Here is a 13,059-nt window from a genome sequence, read left to right as displayed (position 1 = left end):
TGTCCTTGCTGTGTGCTGAGGTGTGGGTGATATCTGGAGCTATGGTAGCAGAGGTGATGCTGGAGGGGTCTGAGCAAAGCTCAGGTGCAACTGTGGGATGAGCCTTCTCCTCCATCCTGCAGTGTTATAGTCAATGATGCTATTAATCCCACCAGTAATAACATCAAGTTGGTGTTTACCCCCATCACTCCTACAGGAAAGCTGTTCAGTGATCTGCCTGATCTTGAGGCAGAAGATTTCCCTCTGATTTCCTGCCTCAGTTTATTCCTGTCTGGTTTATACCTGCTTGTTCCTGCGCCAGTGTTGAACTTTAGTTTGAGGATCTTGTCTCCTCTGCTGGCCTTTGCCCCTGGTACATGTACAGAAGCTGGGCAACATCCTGCTTAGGGGGGAGTCAGCAGGATCAATGAGCAGAGTGGCTCCAGCCTTACCATCATAGAATAGTTTGGGTTGAAGGGACCTTAAAGCTCCTCCAGCTCCAACCCCTAACACAGGCAGGGACCCCTTCCACTAGAGCAGCTTGCTCCAAGCCCCTGTGTCCAACCTGGCCTTGAACACTGCCAGGGATGGGGCAGCCACAGCTTCTCTGGGCACCCTGTGCCAGCGCCTCAGCACTCTCACAGAGAACAGCTTCTGCCTAAGAGCTCAGCTCAGTCTCCTCTCTTGCAGTTTTGTCATCTGTCCTATTTCTCTGCACTTGCTTGGCTGCAGTGATGACAGAAATACTGTGATTGCCATTGAAGTAGTTATAGCAAATACTCAGTTGAAGTTGGACTGACCACAGGGTATTGGTACCCTGGAAGAAGGTGCTGTTTCCAACCATCCACTCGCTCCATGTACCAAGCCACTTAGAGTAAACCTGCAGCTTTGCCAAAGGGCCAAGTTTTTCCACCCTTAATACTTTGTCCTCAGAAAGTGCCAGCTGGCTGATGCTCTTGATTTGGATGAGGCTCCTTTTGCATGAAGTTTGTGCTGGGCCTGAAAGGATCACTAAGAGCTATAAAAACCATTGTCCTTGCTATGGCATCGGTGTACTTTGCCATTTGGTGTGTGCGGTGCCTTTGCCTGTTGATGTAAGAGATGAAGAGTACAGACAGTTGAAAGATGTGAAACAAATAAGGTTTTGCTGAAATATACCCAACCAGATCAGTTATTTCTGGGAGGGCCGAGTCTCCAAAGGATTTAATAATCCAAATACCATTTTAGGACATTTCATTGTCTTCTTGCTGGCAGGGAGCATAGACACAGATTATGGTGTTAAATCCAAACCCCACGTCAAATAATGACTTTATGAACCAAAGTGGAAAGGTTTGGTGCATTTCTCAGTGCAGCAGCTTTCCATACATCCGCTGTTGGACTTTGGGGTGTCACAGATGGGCATCAGTGCGGAAAATCTGACTCAAAGGCTGCCCCAGTTCAGGTAAAATGGACAAATCCATGGGTTCTGCAGCTCGTTGCAATGACTGTGGCTGTATTCCTGTCTCCGGTCTGTTTGACAGCGGATCAGAGCAGCCACTTGATTTGTGGCTGGATGATGCAGCCGGATGGAGCTAGGGCAGAGCAAAGTGCTCGCCGGCCTCTCTGAAACAGCAGAAGTGCCTCCTGGAGTTGTGCCAAGTGATCCTGTTCCTGAGGGCAGGATGAAACAAGCCATGACTCCGGCCGGCCGCCTCCTGATGCTCCGGTTCCATGCACATACGGGAACACTGCCCTGTGTACTGGAAGCAGATGCCGTTTGCTGTGTGGGACCCTTGAGGCCTGTGCTATTGGATGTGCTTGCCATTAGTGCACTATAGGCTTTGGGAAGAGTGCTAAGTGCACATTATACTTACAAGGTATATGAGGTGCTTTAAGATGTATTGATGAAAGATTTAATATATGGCTGTGTCATAGACTCACAGACCAGGCTGCTCACTAGAGCAGCTTGCTCCAAGCCCCTGTGTCCAACCTGGCCTTGAACACTGCCAGGGGTGGGGCAGCCACAGCTTCTCTGGGCACCCTGTGCCAGCGCCTCAGCACCCTCACAGGGAAGAGCTTCTGCCTAAGAGCTCATCTCAGTGTCCCCTATTTCAGCTTAAAGCCATTAAGCTTCAAGAAGGATGTTGCCTCCTATGGAGGTGTCTTGCATATTGGGAAAGAGAGTCTGTGAAATGTCACGGTGCTTCTACGTAGCTGTAAAAGCTGAGCTGACACTGAGCAGAGCATAACAGCCAGGGCAGACAGGGATAAATACTATCCCATAACTTGAATGTAAATGTCTGTGCTGCAGAACATCACTGTGTCATGGAGCAGGTGATGCCAAAATCCAGCAAGTGTCTACTGAGGAGCACTGTGCTGTCCTGGTGCCTCCTGAGCTCATGGCCAGCAGCATGCAACTGCACAGCCAGCACCTTTCCAGCATGGAAAAGGTGACAATTCTCCCTTCAGAGTGACCCATCCAGGTCCTTCAGTGCAGCAAAAGCACAGCCCATGTGCCAGAGCAGAGCTGTGACCAGCTCGGGGGCAGCAGCACAAGAGGGACGTGGAGCTGTTGGAGCGAAGCCAGAGGAGGCCATGGAGATGCTGCGAGGGCTGGAGCAGCTCTGCTCTGGAGCCAGGCTGAGAGAGCTGGGCTGGGGCAGCCTGGAGAAGAGAAGGCTCCTGAAGGGGAGACCTGAGAGCAGCTCCAGTGCCTGAAGGGGCTGCAGGAAAGCTGGAGAGGGGCTTGGGACAAGGGATGTAGGGACAGGCCAAGGGGAATGGCTTTAACCTGCCAGAGGGGAGACTGAGATGAGCTCTTAGGCAGGAGCTCTTCCTGAAGAAGGGAGTGGAGGGTGCTGGGCAGAAGCACCCACATAGTTCAAAGGGCCGTGTAAGTGCTGCACAGGGAGCATAATTCCTCAGGAATACCTTGGCTTGGGCAGCAGCAGTCAGGAAGGAAACAGCTCCTCTGCCAGTTGATAGCTGGGATATTTTCAGGAGGAAATAGCCCTTAGGAAGTGGCACTGCTGCCTGCGCCCAGAGTGACCACGCTCATCCCCATCTGCTTTTACCAGCTCTGGAAGGGCAAATAGGGAAGGTATCTGCTGTGGTTCCTATTCCTTGCATTTTCCCAGGGGTTAACGGCAGTGAACCATAGCAGGATGATAAAATAGCCCAGGATGTACAAATAGCAGTGGTTTGTATAAGTGAGGATTCCTTCTTTGGGGGACTTAAGCAGCCACATGGTGTTAGCTGGTTACAGGGTAACGCCAAGCTACCGAGCTGGAGTAAACGTGAAAAGGGTGAGATTTTCTGGACCCTTCTCAGCTGAAAGAAAATGCAAACTCATTTTTACCTCCCTCCTGCCCTTTTCCAACCCTCTCCCTCCCGGTGGTGCTCCAGTGCGATGTGAGGCTGCATGGAGCTGCAAGACATCCTCTGGGACATGCGGCAGCTCCACAGCTGGGTGGCTTTCACCAGTGCCAGGGAGTGAATGGCCATGGGGAGCAGTAATGGCTTGAGGACCTGATGTGCAAGGCAGCTTCAGACAGTAATTGCTGCAGACTCTGAGCAAGCAGGAAGCACAATGGCTCCTTCGTAGAGAATGGGGCTTTTAAAAACTAAATGAGCACTTTGTGATGTCCTTTGAAACCCATCAGTGCTCGTGCTGAGCTGGGAGCTGAACCCGTGTTTGCATTAGCCCAACGAGGGGACTGCTGCTGAGTTACAGTGAAGAGTGTAGGGCTCTGGCTGTGTGTATTCATCTTTATCTTGAAGATGGACCTGGGTTGCAAAGGGAGCACCGCGAGCTCTTGAGTCTGCATTGGGCTCTGGGTGCTGAAGAGTGAACAGAGTCAAATAAACGTGTACATTGGTTTGTGATACATGCACTAAAATGCTTAAAAGGCACTAAAAGGCTTAAAACATGTTTTGCAGCAGGTGAGAGTCTACATTACACTTCAGGAAGTGCTGCTGCATTTCAGTGCTGGGCAGCTGTGGTGCATGGTGCTGGGGAGGGAGGAGTTTGGGGTTGCATGAGTTTGGAGCTGTGATACATGGTTCAGTTGCAAGGAGTTCGGTAGCTGTATTTCAGGAGGCACTGGAGGTAAAAGCGAGTTAGGAGCCACGTGAGGGATGAACCTGGCAGTGGGATCTGAACTCTTTGAGAGGGCCCTGAGAGCAATAGAATCATAGAATCAACCAGGTTGGAAAAGAGCTTTAAGATCAAGGCCAACCATTACCCTAGGACTGCAAAGACCACCACTAACCCATGGCACTGAGGGCCTCATCTACATGTTTTTTAGGATAAGATTGCCCCTTTGGTGGGAGAAGGTCAAGAGGGAGATAAAAGGGCACTAATACCTGTGGTGCTGAGGGTGGTCAGGCTCGTGGAGCCGTGCTCAGCTCCAGCATGCCCACTGTGTGTCTGACCCAGCTGCATTTCATCCATACATCCTCCTGATGTTCCAAGCACAGGCCTTTCCCTGTGAAAGACTATTTAGGAAAACCAGCAAGCTGTTGTGATAATGGGAAACAGATGCCCCAAATGAGATAGCAGCGAGAAGCAGTTGTGTCTGTGTGGATCTGAAGGTGCAAGGAACAGTGTTTTTCACTGCTAATGGTGTTAAAAATCCAGCTGAACATCTTGGTGAGAAGCAGGCTTCTAACGCTTGTGAGAGGATCTTTATAATAGCAGGGTCTGCTCAAACTTCCTGCAGTACTGCCTTTTGGAACCAGATTTGGTACCATAGCAAGGGGGTGCCTTAGTGAGGAGGTCAGGGAAGGCAAAGCAGATGGAAAGCTCTCTCATGGAGTCAGTGCTGTCAGCCCTAGGAAAAGTGTAAACCTGTAACATAAACAGCACATCCCAGCCTGCCTGCTTTGAGAGACTGAAATGTGCTTTGTGTTGGGTTTGACATCACTGGCCTAGAACAAGCTGTGGGGCCCTGCAGCTCTCTCGGGGTAACTCTTTGACTTGGTCAAATGACTCTGAATTACTTGGAAATCGTGGTGCAATCCTATTTGTCAGGTTTGAGGCCAAATTCAAACTTAAACAGGGGAGATTTAGGTTGGATACAAGGAAAAAGTTCTTCCCTGTGAGGGTGCTGAGGCGCTGGCGCAGGGTGCCCAGAGAAGCTGTGGCTGCCCCATCCCTGGCAGTGTTCAAGGCCAGGCTGGACACAGGGGCTTGGAGCAAGCTGCTCTAGGGGAAGGTGTTCTAGGGGTTGGGACTGGATGAGCTTTAAGCTCCCTTCCAACACAAAGCACTCTAGGTTTTTATCTTAACCATACTCCAAGGCTGCTGGCAGATGATGCTGATGCCGGACTATGTGTTCCCCATGCTGTCTCTTCGTTATTGCCACTCCACTAAAAGTTTTGTGTCAAGACCCCCTTCCAGAGGGAGATCCAAGAGCTTTGAAGCCTGAATTGTTGGGTAAGTTGGAGGCAGCATCTTAAACATTGAGTCATGGAATCACAAACAGCTTCTCTGGGCAACCTGTGCCAGCGTCTCAGCACCCTCACAGTGGGACTTGTGTCGGGACACCTTGACGCCTGTCATGGTTTCATGTGAGAGTGGTGTTCTGGGAAGAAGCAGGGCTGGTTGAGGAATGATTTAGGGCAGGTGTGATGGGAACAGGTCCTCATGCACACTGCAGGGAGCTGGTCTGGTCCCTGGGTGGGAGCAGAGATGGCTGGATCATGACAGGGGTCCCATAGCACGATCCCTCTGCCTGCAGAGGCTTGGTTGGACTTTCCCCTGTGCTGGAGGACTTCAGCAGTTTTCAATGCAGAGACATTGTAGTCATTGCTGCAGAAGTGCAGAATGTGGGCAGCTGGGGGGTGCTGCCATTGATTGCCTTTGTTTTGCACAGTGAGTCATGGAACCTGGTGTGTTTTACAGTGGTTTCTCCTGGCTCGCCGTCGTGTGCTCCCTCCCTTCGTTACCGTGTCACAGTCGCATCCTTCCCCAGGTCCAAAGCAAGGGCCTCCTTCAGCCGCTGTCGGAGCGAGCCGCAGCTAACTCCTGCCACCTGCCGTCTCCTCCTTTGCTCTTCACTGCGTTAACATCCCAGTTTCTTTGGGACAAAGGAGATGGAGCTGCCCCATCGCTTGCGGTGAACTCCTGCTGAGCATTGCTCTGCAGCCACCCAGCTTTTAGCATCACAGAATCCCAGCCTGGTTTGTGTTGGAAGGGAGCTTAAAGCTCTTCCAGTTCCAACCCCTGGAACGGGCAGAGACACCTTCCACTAGAGCAGGTTGGATTAGGTGGATTCCAGCTGGATTAACTGTGTGGTTTGTGCTGCAGCATCCTCATGGCGACCATGCCAGGCTTCCTGCTCATGCCACCTGAATGTCTCCGGCTCATCCCACCATGAGCTACAAGTGCTGCAGGAATCTGGCAAACTTGTATGGTTCTGGCAGACTGTTTCCTGGGGAGCTCTGCCTTGGCCAAGGTTTAACGTCCACCTTTAACCCAGGTCATAGAGCATGAGGCTTCTTCTTACAGCTCTGCTACAAAACTCCTTCCAGGATGTCAAAAATCCCTGGGATTTAGGTGGGAATTTCTGCAGGAGTGACTCAGAATAGGCCTAGGCTGGCAGAGAGGGGGTTTCCTTTATGTTAAAAAGGAGGAAAAGGGGAGGGGATTTGAGTATATTCCACCCACCTTTGGCATAGAAGCCGTGCTACAGTAAACAAACCCCACAAACACCAAACGTAAACCCCATCCTTGGTGGATCATTCCCCTCCTATTAAACTTACTCTGTTGCTGCTGAGCAGATGTCTTTGCAAAAAGGTCCTCTCCTCAGCCTTGCCCCATCTCCCTCCCTTCACCTCTCACACGCTCTCTGAACCTCATGGGTTAACTTCTTCTCCCAAGCCAACTGCTAACACCTACCAGCACGCAGCAGGTACAGCATCAAAGAGCCAGAAGCAGCTCTGCCCAGCTTCAGCTCAGGTTTAGCCCAGTGCTGTATTTCCATTTGTGTCAGTAAACTCAATGTTCTCGACTGAAGGTTTTGCACCAAAGTGTTTTGAGTAATCACAGTTAATTTCCTGAATAGGTAGGATTAATTATCAGCTGCCTCTTGTTTGTAGATGCCATAGTTACAGAGCTGAGCTGCTTCTGTTGATTACTGTGTGCGTACAAAGGAAGTGTACTCGAGCTGTCAGTGGTGAAAGAGCAGATAATAAGGAGCGAAAGAAAAGAATATTAATTGAGCTGTTACCAGTTTCAAGATGTACTTAAGCAGTTGGGTAAGTAAATGCTACAGTGAGGCATGGTAGAGGGAGGAAGCTGTGGCTGCCCCATCCCTGCAGTGTTCAAGGCCAGGTTGGACACAGGGGCTTGGAGCAAGCTGCTCTAGTGGAAGGGGTCCCTGCCCGTGGCCTATCCCAGTAAGTAGTTTCATGAGACATCAAAAGTGACTGCCTGAGCACCCCCTCGCTCCCAAGCACATGCATAACTGCAAATAAATACCTGTATCTATGCTGTGAATGTAACTGCTTCAGCAAAGCATTAAATCCCCACATGCAATGTGTTCTTACTGTTGGTAAATTGTTCAGTAATTCACTGGGGGTTGTTCATACGAAGGGGTTTGGTGTATCCCAGGAAGCAGCTTGCACCACACACTGCCACATCAGGGCGTGCAGCCTGTGTTCCACTATCAGGGCTACTTCCAGGGCAGCTCCTGCATCCCTCAGCTGCGTCACTGCACACAGTTTGGTGTCACACCACAGCTTGGGGCTTCTGTGGTCTTATTATACAGGAGCTGAAACGCTTCTGCAAAACCTAAGGCTGAGGTGGTTGTTGTTCATGCTATGAAATTTGGATTTTAATCAGATTCCCTGGTCAGGGGGTACGAGGTCTCAGTGCTTCAAAGTGTCAGGTCACTGCCCAAACAGGGGAGGCTATCTTGGTTTTGAGCCTGTTTGGTCTTCTGTTTGCTGCAGCCTCACACGTTAATAATGCAGGCCCAGTTCAGCAATGGCACCTTCATGTTAGCAGTTATCTCCAAGACCTCTTCTACCTGTGATTTCCTTCTGCAGTGTTTGGTGTTTGTTTTCCCCTTCTCATTCATCCCTTGGTCGCCCTATATTGAATCTCTGTGTGCATGTATGGACTCGCAGCAGGGAGGGGGACTAAGCTGAGATACACTTTACAAGTGGACACAGGCTCCCTCATTTCTTTCATGGTTATGTGCATTACTTTCAGATGTGGCACAAGTTTGCCTCGTTTCATCTCTACGCTTCACCTGCCTCCCCATGCAGTTAGAAGCACACTGCATGCTCTGCAGAGCAGAGGGAGATCTTTGGAGTGGGGGAAGCAGCAGTGAGGAAGGATGGAGAAATGCATGACCAGGGTTGTAGCTTGGTATCACACCCAACAGGCCAAAAGAATTGGGAGAACATTGGGAATGGGGAGAGGCACGTGCCCTGGGGGGAGGGAGAACTCAGCTCCCACTGCAGGTGAGACTCAACCCTCAGACTTCCAAAGGCAAGGAAGTTCATCCTGAGCGCAGCTGTGCTCCACTTGGCTTAGCTGGAGCGTGGTATTTATATGGGATCCAAATGGCCAAGCAAAGGAGGCCAACCTGCTTATTTTCAGGGTTTATGAGGGGTGTCACTTGCTGAAGTGTCCAGGGTGACTTCAGCCACCAGTTGCAGCAGCCAAGTTATGACACCGTAAGGAAATGGGTGTATAATGGAAAAGGTGACAGAAGGTTTAGGGCCTTTTTAACACTTTTGAAACAGTTCTCCACTCGCAGCCCGTGGCAGGGGTTGGAACTGGATGAGCGTTAAGGTCCCTTCCAACCCAAACCAGGCTGGGATTCTGTGCATGCCAATAGAAGCCTAGGGGGTAGATGTACCTCACTGCAGAGTCCTGCTTGCGTGCAGTAGGAATACACCAGGGAGAGCTCCAGTAAACACAGCCCCATGGCTCCTGCACCGGGCCGGATGCGCTGTGGGCAGCGCGAACGTGACCCGCACACACTGAGACCCTCTCTTGACGCGCGGCGTGTGTTCTGTTCACAGCTTCGACGTGGAGAATGGCCCGTCCCCAGGGCGCAGCCCCCTGGACCCGCAGGCCAGCTCCTCCTCGGGGCTCGTATTGCACACCACGTTCCCGGGCCACAGCCAGCGCCGGGAGTCGTTCCTCTACAGATCCGACAGCGACTATGACTTATCACCAAAGACCATGTCCAGGAACTCCTCTCTCCCAAGCGAGCAGTAAGCATCCAGCCAGCTCACCTCATATTTTATGGGAACTGAGAGGTTTAGATGGCCTCCTGTATTCCTCAGGGCTCTGGTAAGAGGAGCTTGTGGGTGGTACTCGCGTTTCACAGCCTGAGTGCCCAAGACGGCTGCTTTTATGGTCTGCCAAGGCATGATTTCCCCCTCCCCACCCGCCCTGAAAGTATTCCCCTTTTCTCCATAATTTAGCAGCAGTTTTCCAGTCCATATCCTGAAATAATAAGAGAAATCTTGCATTTTACCTTTCTTGGTACCAGTTCTTCACTTGGGGATTTGGGGGGGGGGGGGTGAGGTATGAAGTGCTTGCAGCTAACTGCAGGGCAGACACTGCTGTGAGGTCCTTTTGCCTCCATTGGACCTGGAGTCAGAGGAACCCTGTCACTCCAGTCCTTGGCTTGCTCGCACTCCCTTTTTGCCATCATACTCTCAGTGCATGCTGTCAGAGCCTGGTTAACATCATCTCTGCTCTTTTCTCCATTAGGCTGGACAAGAGGAATATGACTGTACTTACATTTACAGTATTGCTCTTCTCCATCCTGTTTTCTGTCATGGGCTGTTAACTAGAGCTGAGCGGAAAATACAGCAGAGAGCCCAGACAGATGGCTGAGCTTGAGAGGATCAATACAACAGAGCATGGAGCTTAAAGGGGTGTCCTAGATTTGCAGCCCTTTATTCTAAAAGGCCCAGTTTAAAGCTTTAAAGTGGCCATTAAGGTATAAAAAGAGGTTTCTGGTATGAAAGCCCTACAAGCTTTGTCATGAAGTAGAAATCCAGATACTAGAATGTCCCTCCTGTTAGTTAACAATTAGTAGATGCTTACCAGAGACCAAGTAATCACTCCAAATTATGCAAATACCATGTTTTGTGTAAACAGGGGATTGTAACAGTTGCCCAGTGCTCCCAGCCAGCTGTGCTGGGGTGGGGGGAGCCCCGTCCAGATGTGCCCACCACCCTGGTTGCTCCCAGCTTCACAGCTGCCTGCAGTTCAGCAGATCCATTTACTGCAGGGTAAAGGCTCCTGTAGCACTTGGGGAGCTGCGGCCTCCCAGTATGAATTCTCCAGTTGAAAGCAGCCTTCCAGTGTGTGAAGGGGGGGACAAGGATGCTGGAGAGGGGCTCTTCATCAGGGGCTGTAGTGATAGGACAAGGGGTGATGGGTTCAAACTGAAACAGGGGAAGCTCAGGTTGGAGATAAGGAAGAAGTTCTTTGCTGTGAGGGTGCTGAGGCGCTGGCACAGGGTGCCCAGAGAAGCTGTGGCTGCCCCATCCCTGGCAGTGTTCAAGCAACCTGGTCTAGTTCCTTTAGGGATGGGGCAGCCACAGCTTCTCTGGGCACCCTGTGCCAGCGCCTCAGCACCCTCACAGGGAAGAGCTTCTGCCTAAGAGCTCATCTCAGTCTCCCCTCTGGCAGCTTAAAGCCATTCCCCTTGGCCTGTCCCTACAGGCCCTTGTCCCAAGCCCCTCTCCTGGTTTCCTGGAGCCCCTTTAGGCACTGGAAAATCTTCCATGATGAAAACAGCCAGACAGAACCCAGCGCCTGAATAACATTAAAGTCTGTGACAGAGATCAGCAAATGCCAGGAAATTCAAAGCTGACCTTTCCCTGGACTCTTACAGGGTTTTTTCCACCACGGTGCAAGCGTGTGCCTTAACTTCTCTATTTCCTGCCTTTTATTGCCTGGAGTTACCAATCCGAACAGGCTCTCCAGCCGGGTTGTTTTGGATGTACACTGCAAAGACCTTTCCATTAGGAGCAAGGTTTTTATGTGGTGTTAAATACGTGCTGTATGAGTTAAAGTATAGGGGTTTGGGTGAAAACTCACTCTCTATACTCAAAGTGACCTGTCTGGGGTAAATTCACACATTTCCCTTTCTCCTTAGGCATGGGGACGACCTGATCGTCACGCCTTTCGCCCAGGTGAGTCGGAGACCTCTTAAACCAATGCAAAACCACGCGAAAACCTCAGGTGGGGAAGGTAACACCTCTGCTTTCGCCTCCCCCCATAGGTGCTGGCCAGCCTACGAAGCGTGAGGAACAACTTCACGCTCCTTACCAACCTACACGGCACCTCCAACAAGTAAGCAAGTATTTCTTAGGTCCTTTATGGTTATCGCTTAGCAGGGGCCGAGCAGCGGCGGCGAAGGGGAGCCGGGGAACCGCGGCCGCGGTTCCCCGGCTCCCCTTCGCCGCCGCTGCTCGGCCTGCGCTTCCCGATGCTGGACGCCAGGCGGCGCCAAAGCGCAGCCTCCGCCGCGCCTCCCCTCGGGTCTCGCCGCAGTGGTCCTCGAGGATGGAGCCATGCATTTCCACTTGGGAAGGCGATGGGATGTGTTCCAGGGCGCGGTGGGATGTGCGGCACTTTGGGTGGCCCAGGTGTGTGTGTGTTAGGCGCATAATTGGGAGCGGAGGTCGAGATGTGGTGCTGGCCCTGCGTTGGCAGCAAGAGAGGTGGTCACAGGCAAAGGAGGGAGATGCCAAGCAGGAGGATGTGGGGAAGGGGAGGATTTCACCCAGGGCTTGGGTCTGAGGGGGATGCACAGAGAGGCAGGCTTTGCTGCCTGCAGGCAGGGAGCCCACCTCTCTTCATTTCAGGCCGTAATTGCGCTGAGTGTAGCAGGTGATGAACGTAAGAGGAAGGTGTGTTTTTATACTTGCTCAACAGGAGAAACCAAACAAACTCCTTTTTACGCCTGTGTCCAGAACCATCATTTCCCCGTAGCTATTTATAATGAGCCAGTCACCGTCATTTTCTAGCCTGTTTTGCCCCAAGAGAGCTGTTCCGTGTGAAACCAGCATCACTTGTTCCTGCTGACGTTGGTTACACACCCATCCATTCATCCATCCATCCATCCATCCATCCATCCATCCATCCATCCATCCCACCCTGGGGCTGCTCATCCAGAGCATCCATCTCTTTCTTGAAGCGGAAGATGAGGTGCAGAAGTGGACTCCACCAGGACACCATGGTATTGCTTCAGTACTGCACATGGAGATGGCATCGCCTGGGTGCCCACCATGGACTCAGGTTTCCACCTTCCAGTGCACTCTTATGTGTTACATGAAGGCCAGCACTTTATCCAGGCGTTTTTCCTCCTGTTGATTTCTCCTTGCAAACTCTGATGGGAAGGAGCCTCTGCATTCCAAGATGGAAGTTAATAGAAAAAGAGATGGCTGAGGTAGATCACTTCTTCCAGCTTTGCTGAGGAACTCCAGCATTTCAGCAGCTCCTAATGAGGAATATGAAATCGGACAGGGCCGGAAGGAAGCGAAGGCATAACCTGTAGGATGCACAGGCATCTTGCAGTGTCCTTTTGAAAGCATTCCCAGGTTTGACTGAGCTATAAAGTCACTTGCCCAGCCAAAGTCAGAGTCGTGAAATGTTTAAACCATTATAGACCAAACATCCAAGTCCGTGGCAGAATGTGCTTCCAGGCGCTGCGGAGCTTCCCGCACTGTTTCCAACCAGCTCTGCTGGGTTACAGCTCATGATTTTATCATATGTCTCATGATACGTGGTATTTCACTTCAGCTTCTGCTCTGGGGATCATGAGAACCTCAGCTTTGCTGCAGCCCGGCCTCTCCTCTCTTTTTCCTCCTGTCCCAAGAAAGAAAGAGGATGCTGTCCCACGTATTCGCAGAAATGATGGAAAATATGAATGTTGAGGGCTGGAGGGGAAAAAAAAACTAATTAGAAGTCGTATTTTTTGGACTTCAGCATCAGGGGTTTTCAAGCAGTTTCCTGATTGGAATAGAGGAGAGTATGATTAATGGGTTTGGAGTGCCTGAGTTTGGCAGATGCGGCACAAGACATGGTCAGAAAGCATCCAGCACCTACTCCTCTGA

The 13,059-nt window shown here is 51.2% G+C and overlaps 1 protein-coding gene across 4 annotated transcripts in view; it reads left to right on the top strand.

The window, feature by feature from the left end:
• The window catches only part of PDE4B (phosphodiesterase 4B), a 220,507-nt gene that overhangs the window by 145,802 nt on the left and 61,646 nt on the right, over positions 1 to 13,059 (top strand). For 3 of the 4 annotated variants that reach the window (XM_057399212.1, XM_057399213.1, XM_057399214.1), the window contains 3 exons: positions 8,998 to 9,192; positions 11,097 to 11,133; positions 11,223 to 11,293. In XM_057399212.1, coding sequence (XP_057255195.1) covers positions 8,998 to 9,192; positions 11,097 to 11,133; positions 11,223 to 11,293 — 303 coding nt within the window. The remainder of the gene's footprint in view (positions 1 to 8,997; positions 9,193 to 11,096; positions 11,134 to 11,222; positions 11,294 to 13,059) is intronic. The other variant, XM_057399218.1, reaches the window with a different exon arrangement.

Source organism: Pezoporus wallicus, unplaced genomic scaffold (assembly GCF_028554395.1).
Source record: "Pezoporus wallicus isolate ANWC-B61680 ecotype Strahan unplaced genomic scaffold, APGP_CSIRO_Pwel_v1 contig_11395, whole genome shotgun sequence".
Classification (NCBI taxonomy): domain Eukaryota; kingdom Metazoa; phylum Chordata; class Aves; order Psittaciformes; family Psittacidae; genus Pezoporus; species Pezoporus wallicus.
Note: the sequence above shows the minus strand (reverse complement) of the source record. Positions and strands in the feature narration are given on the sequence as shown.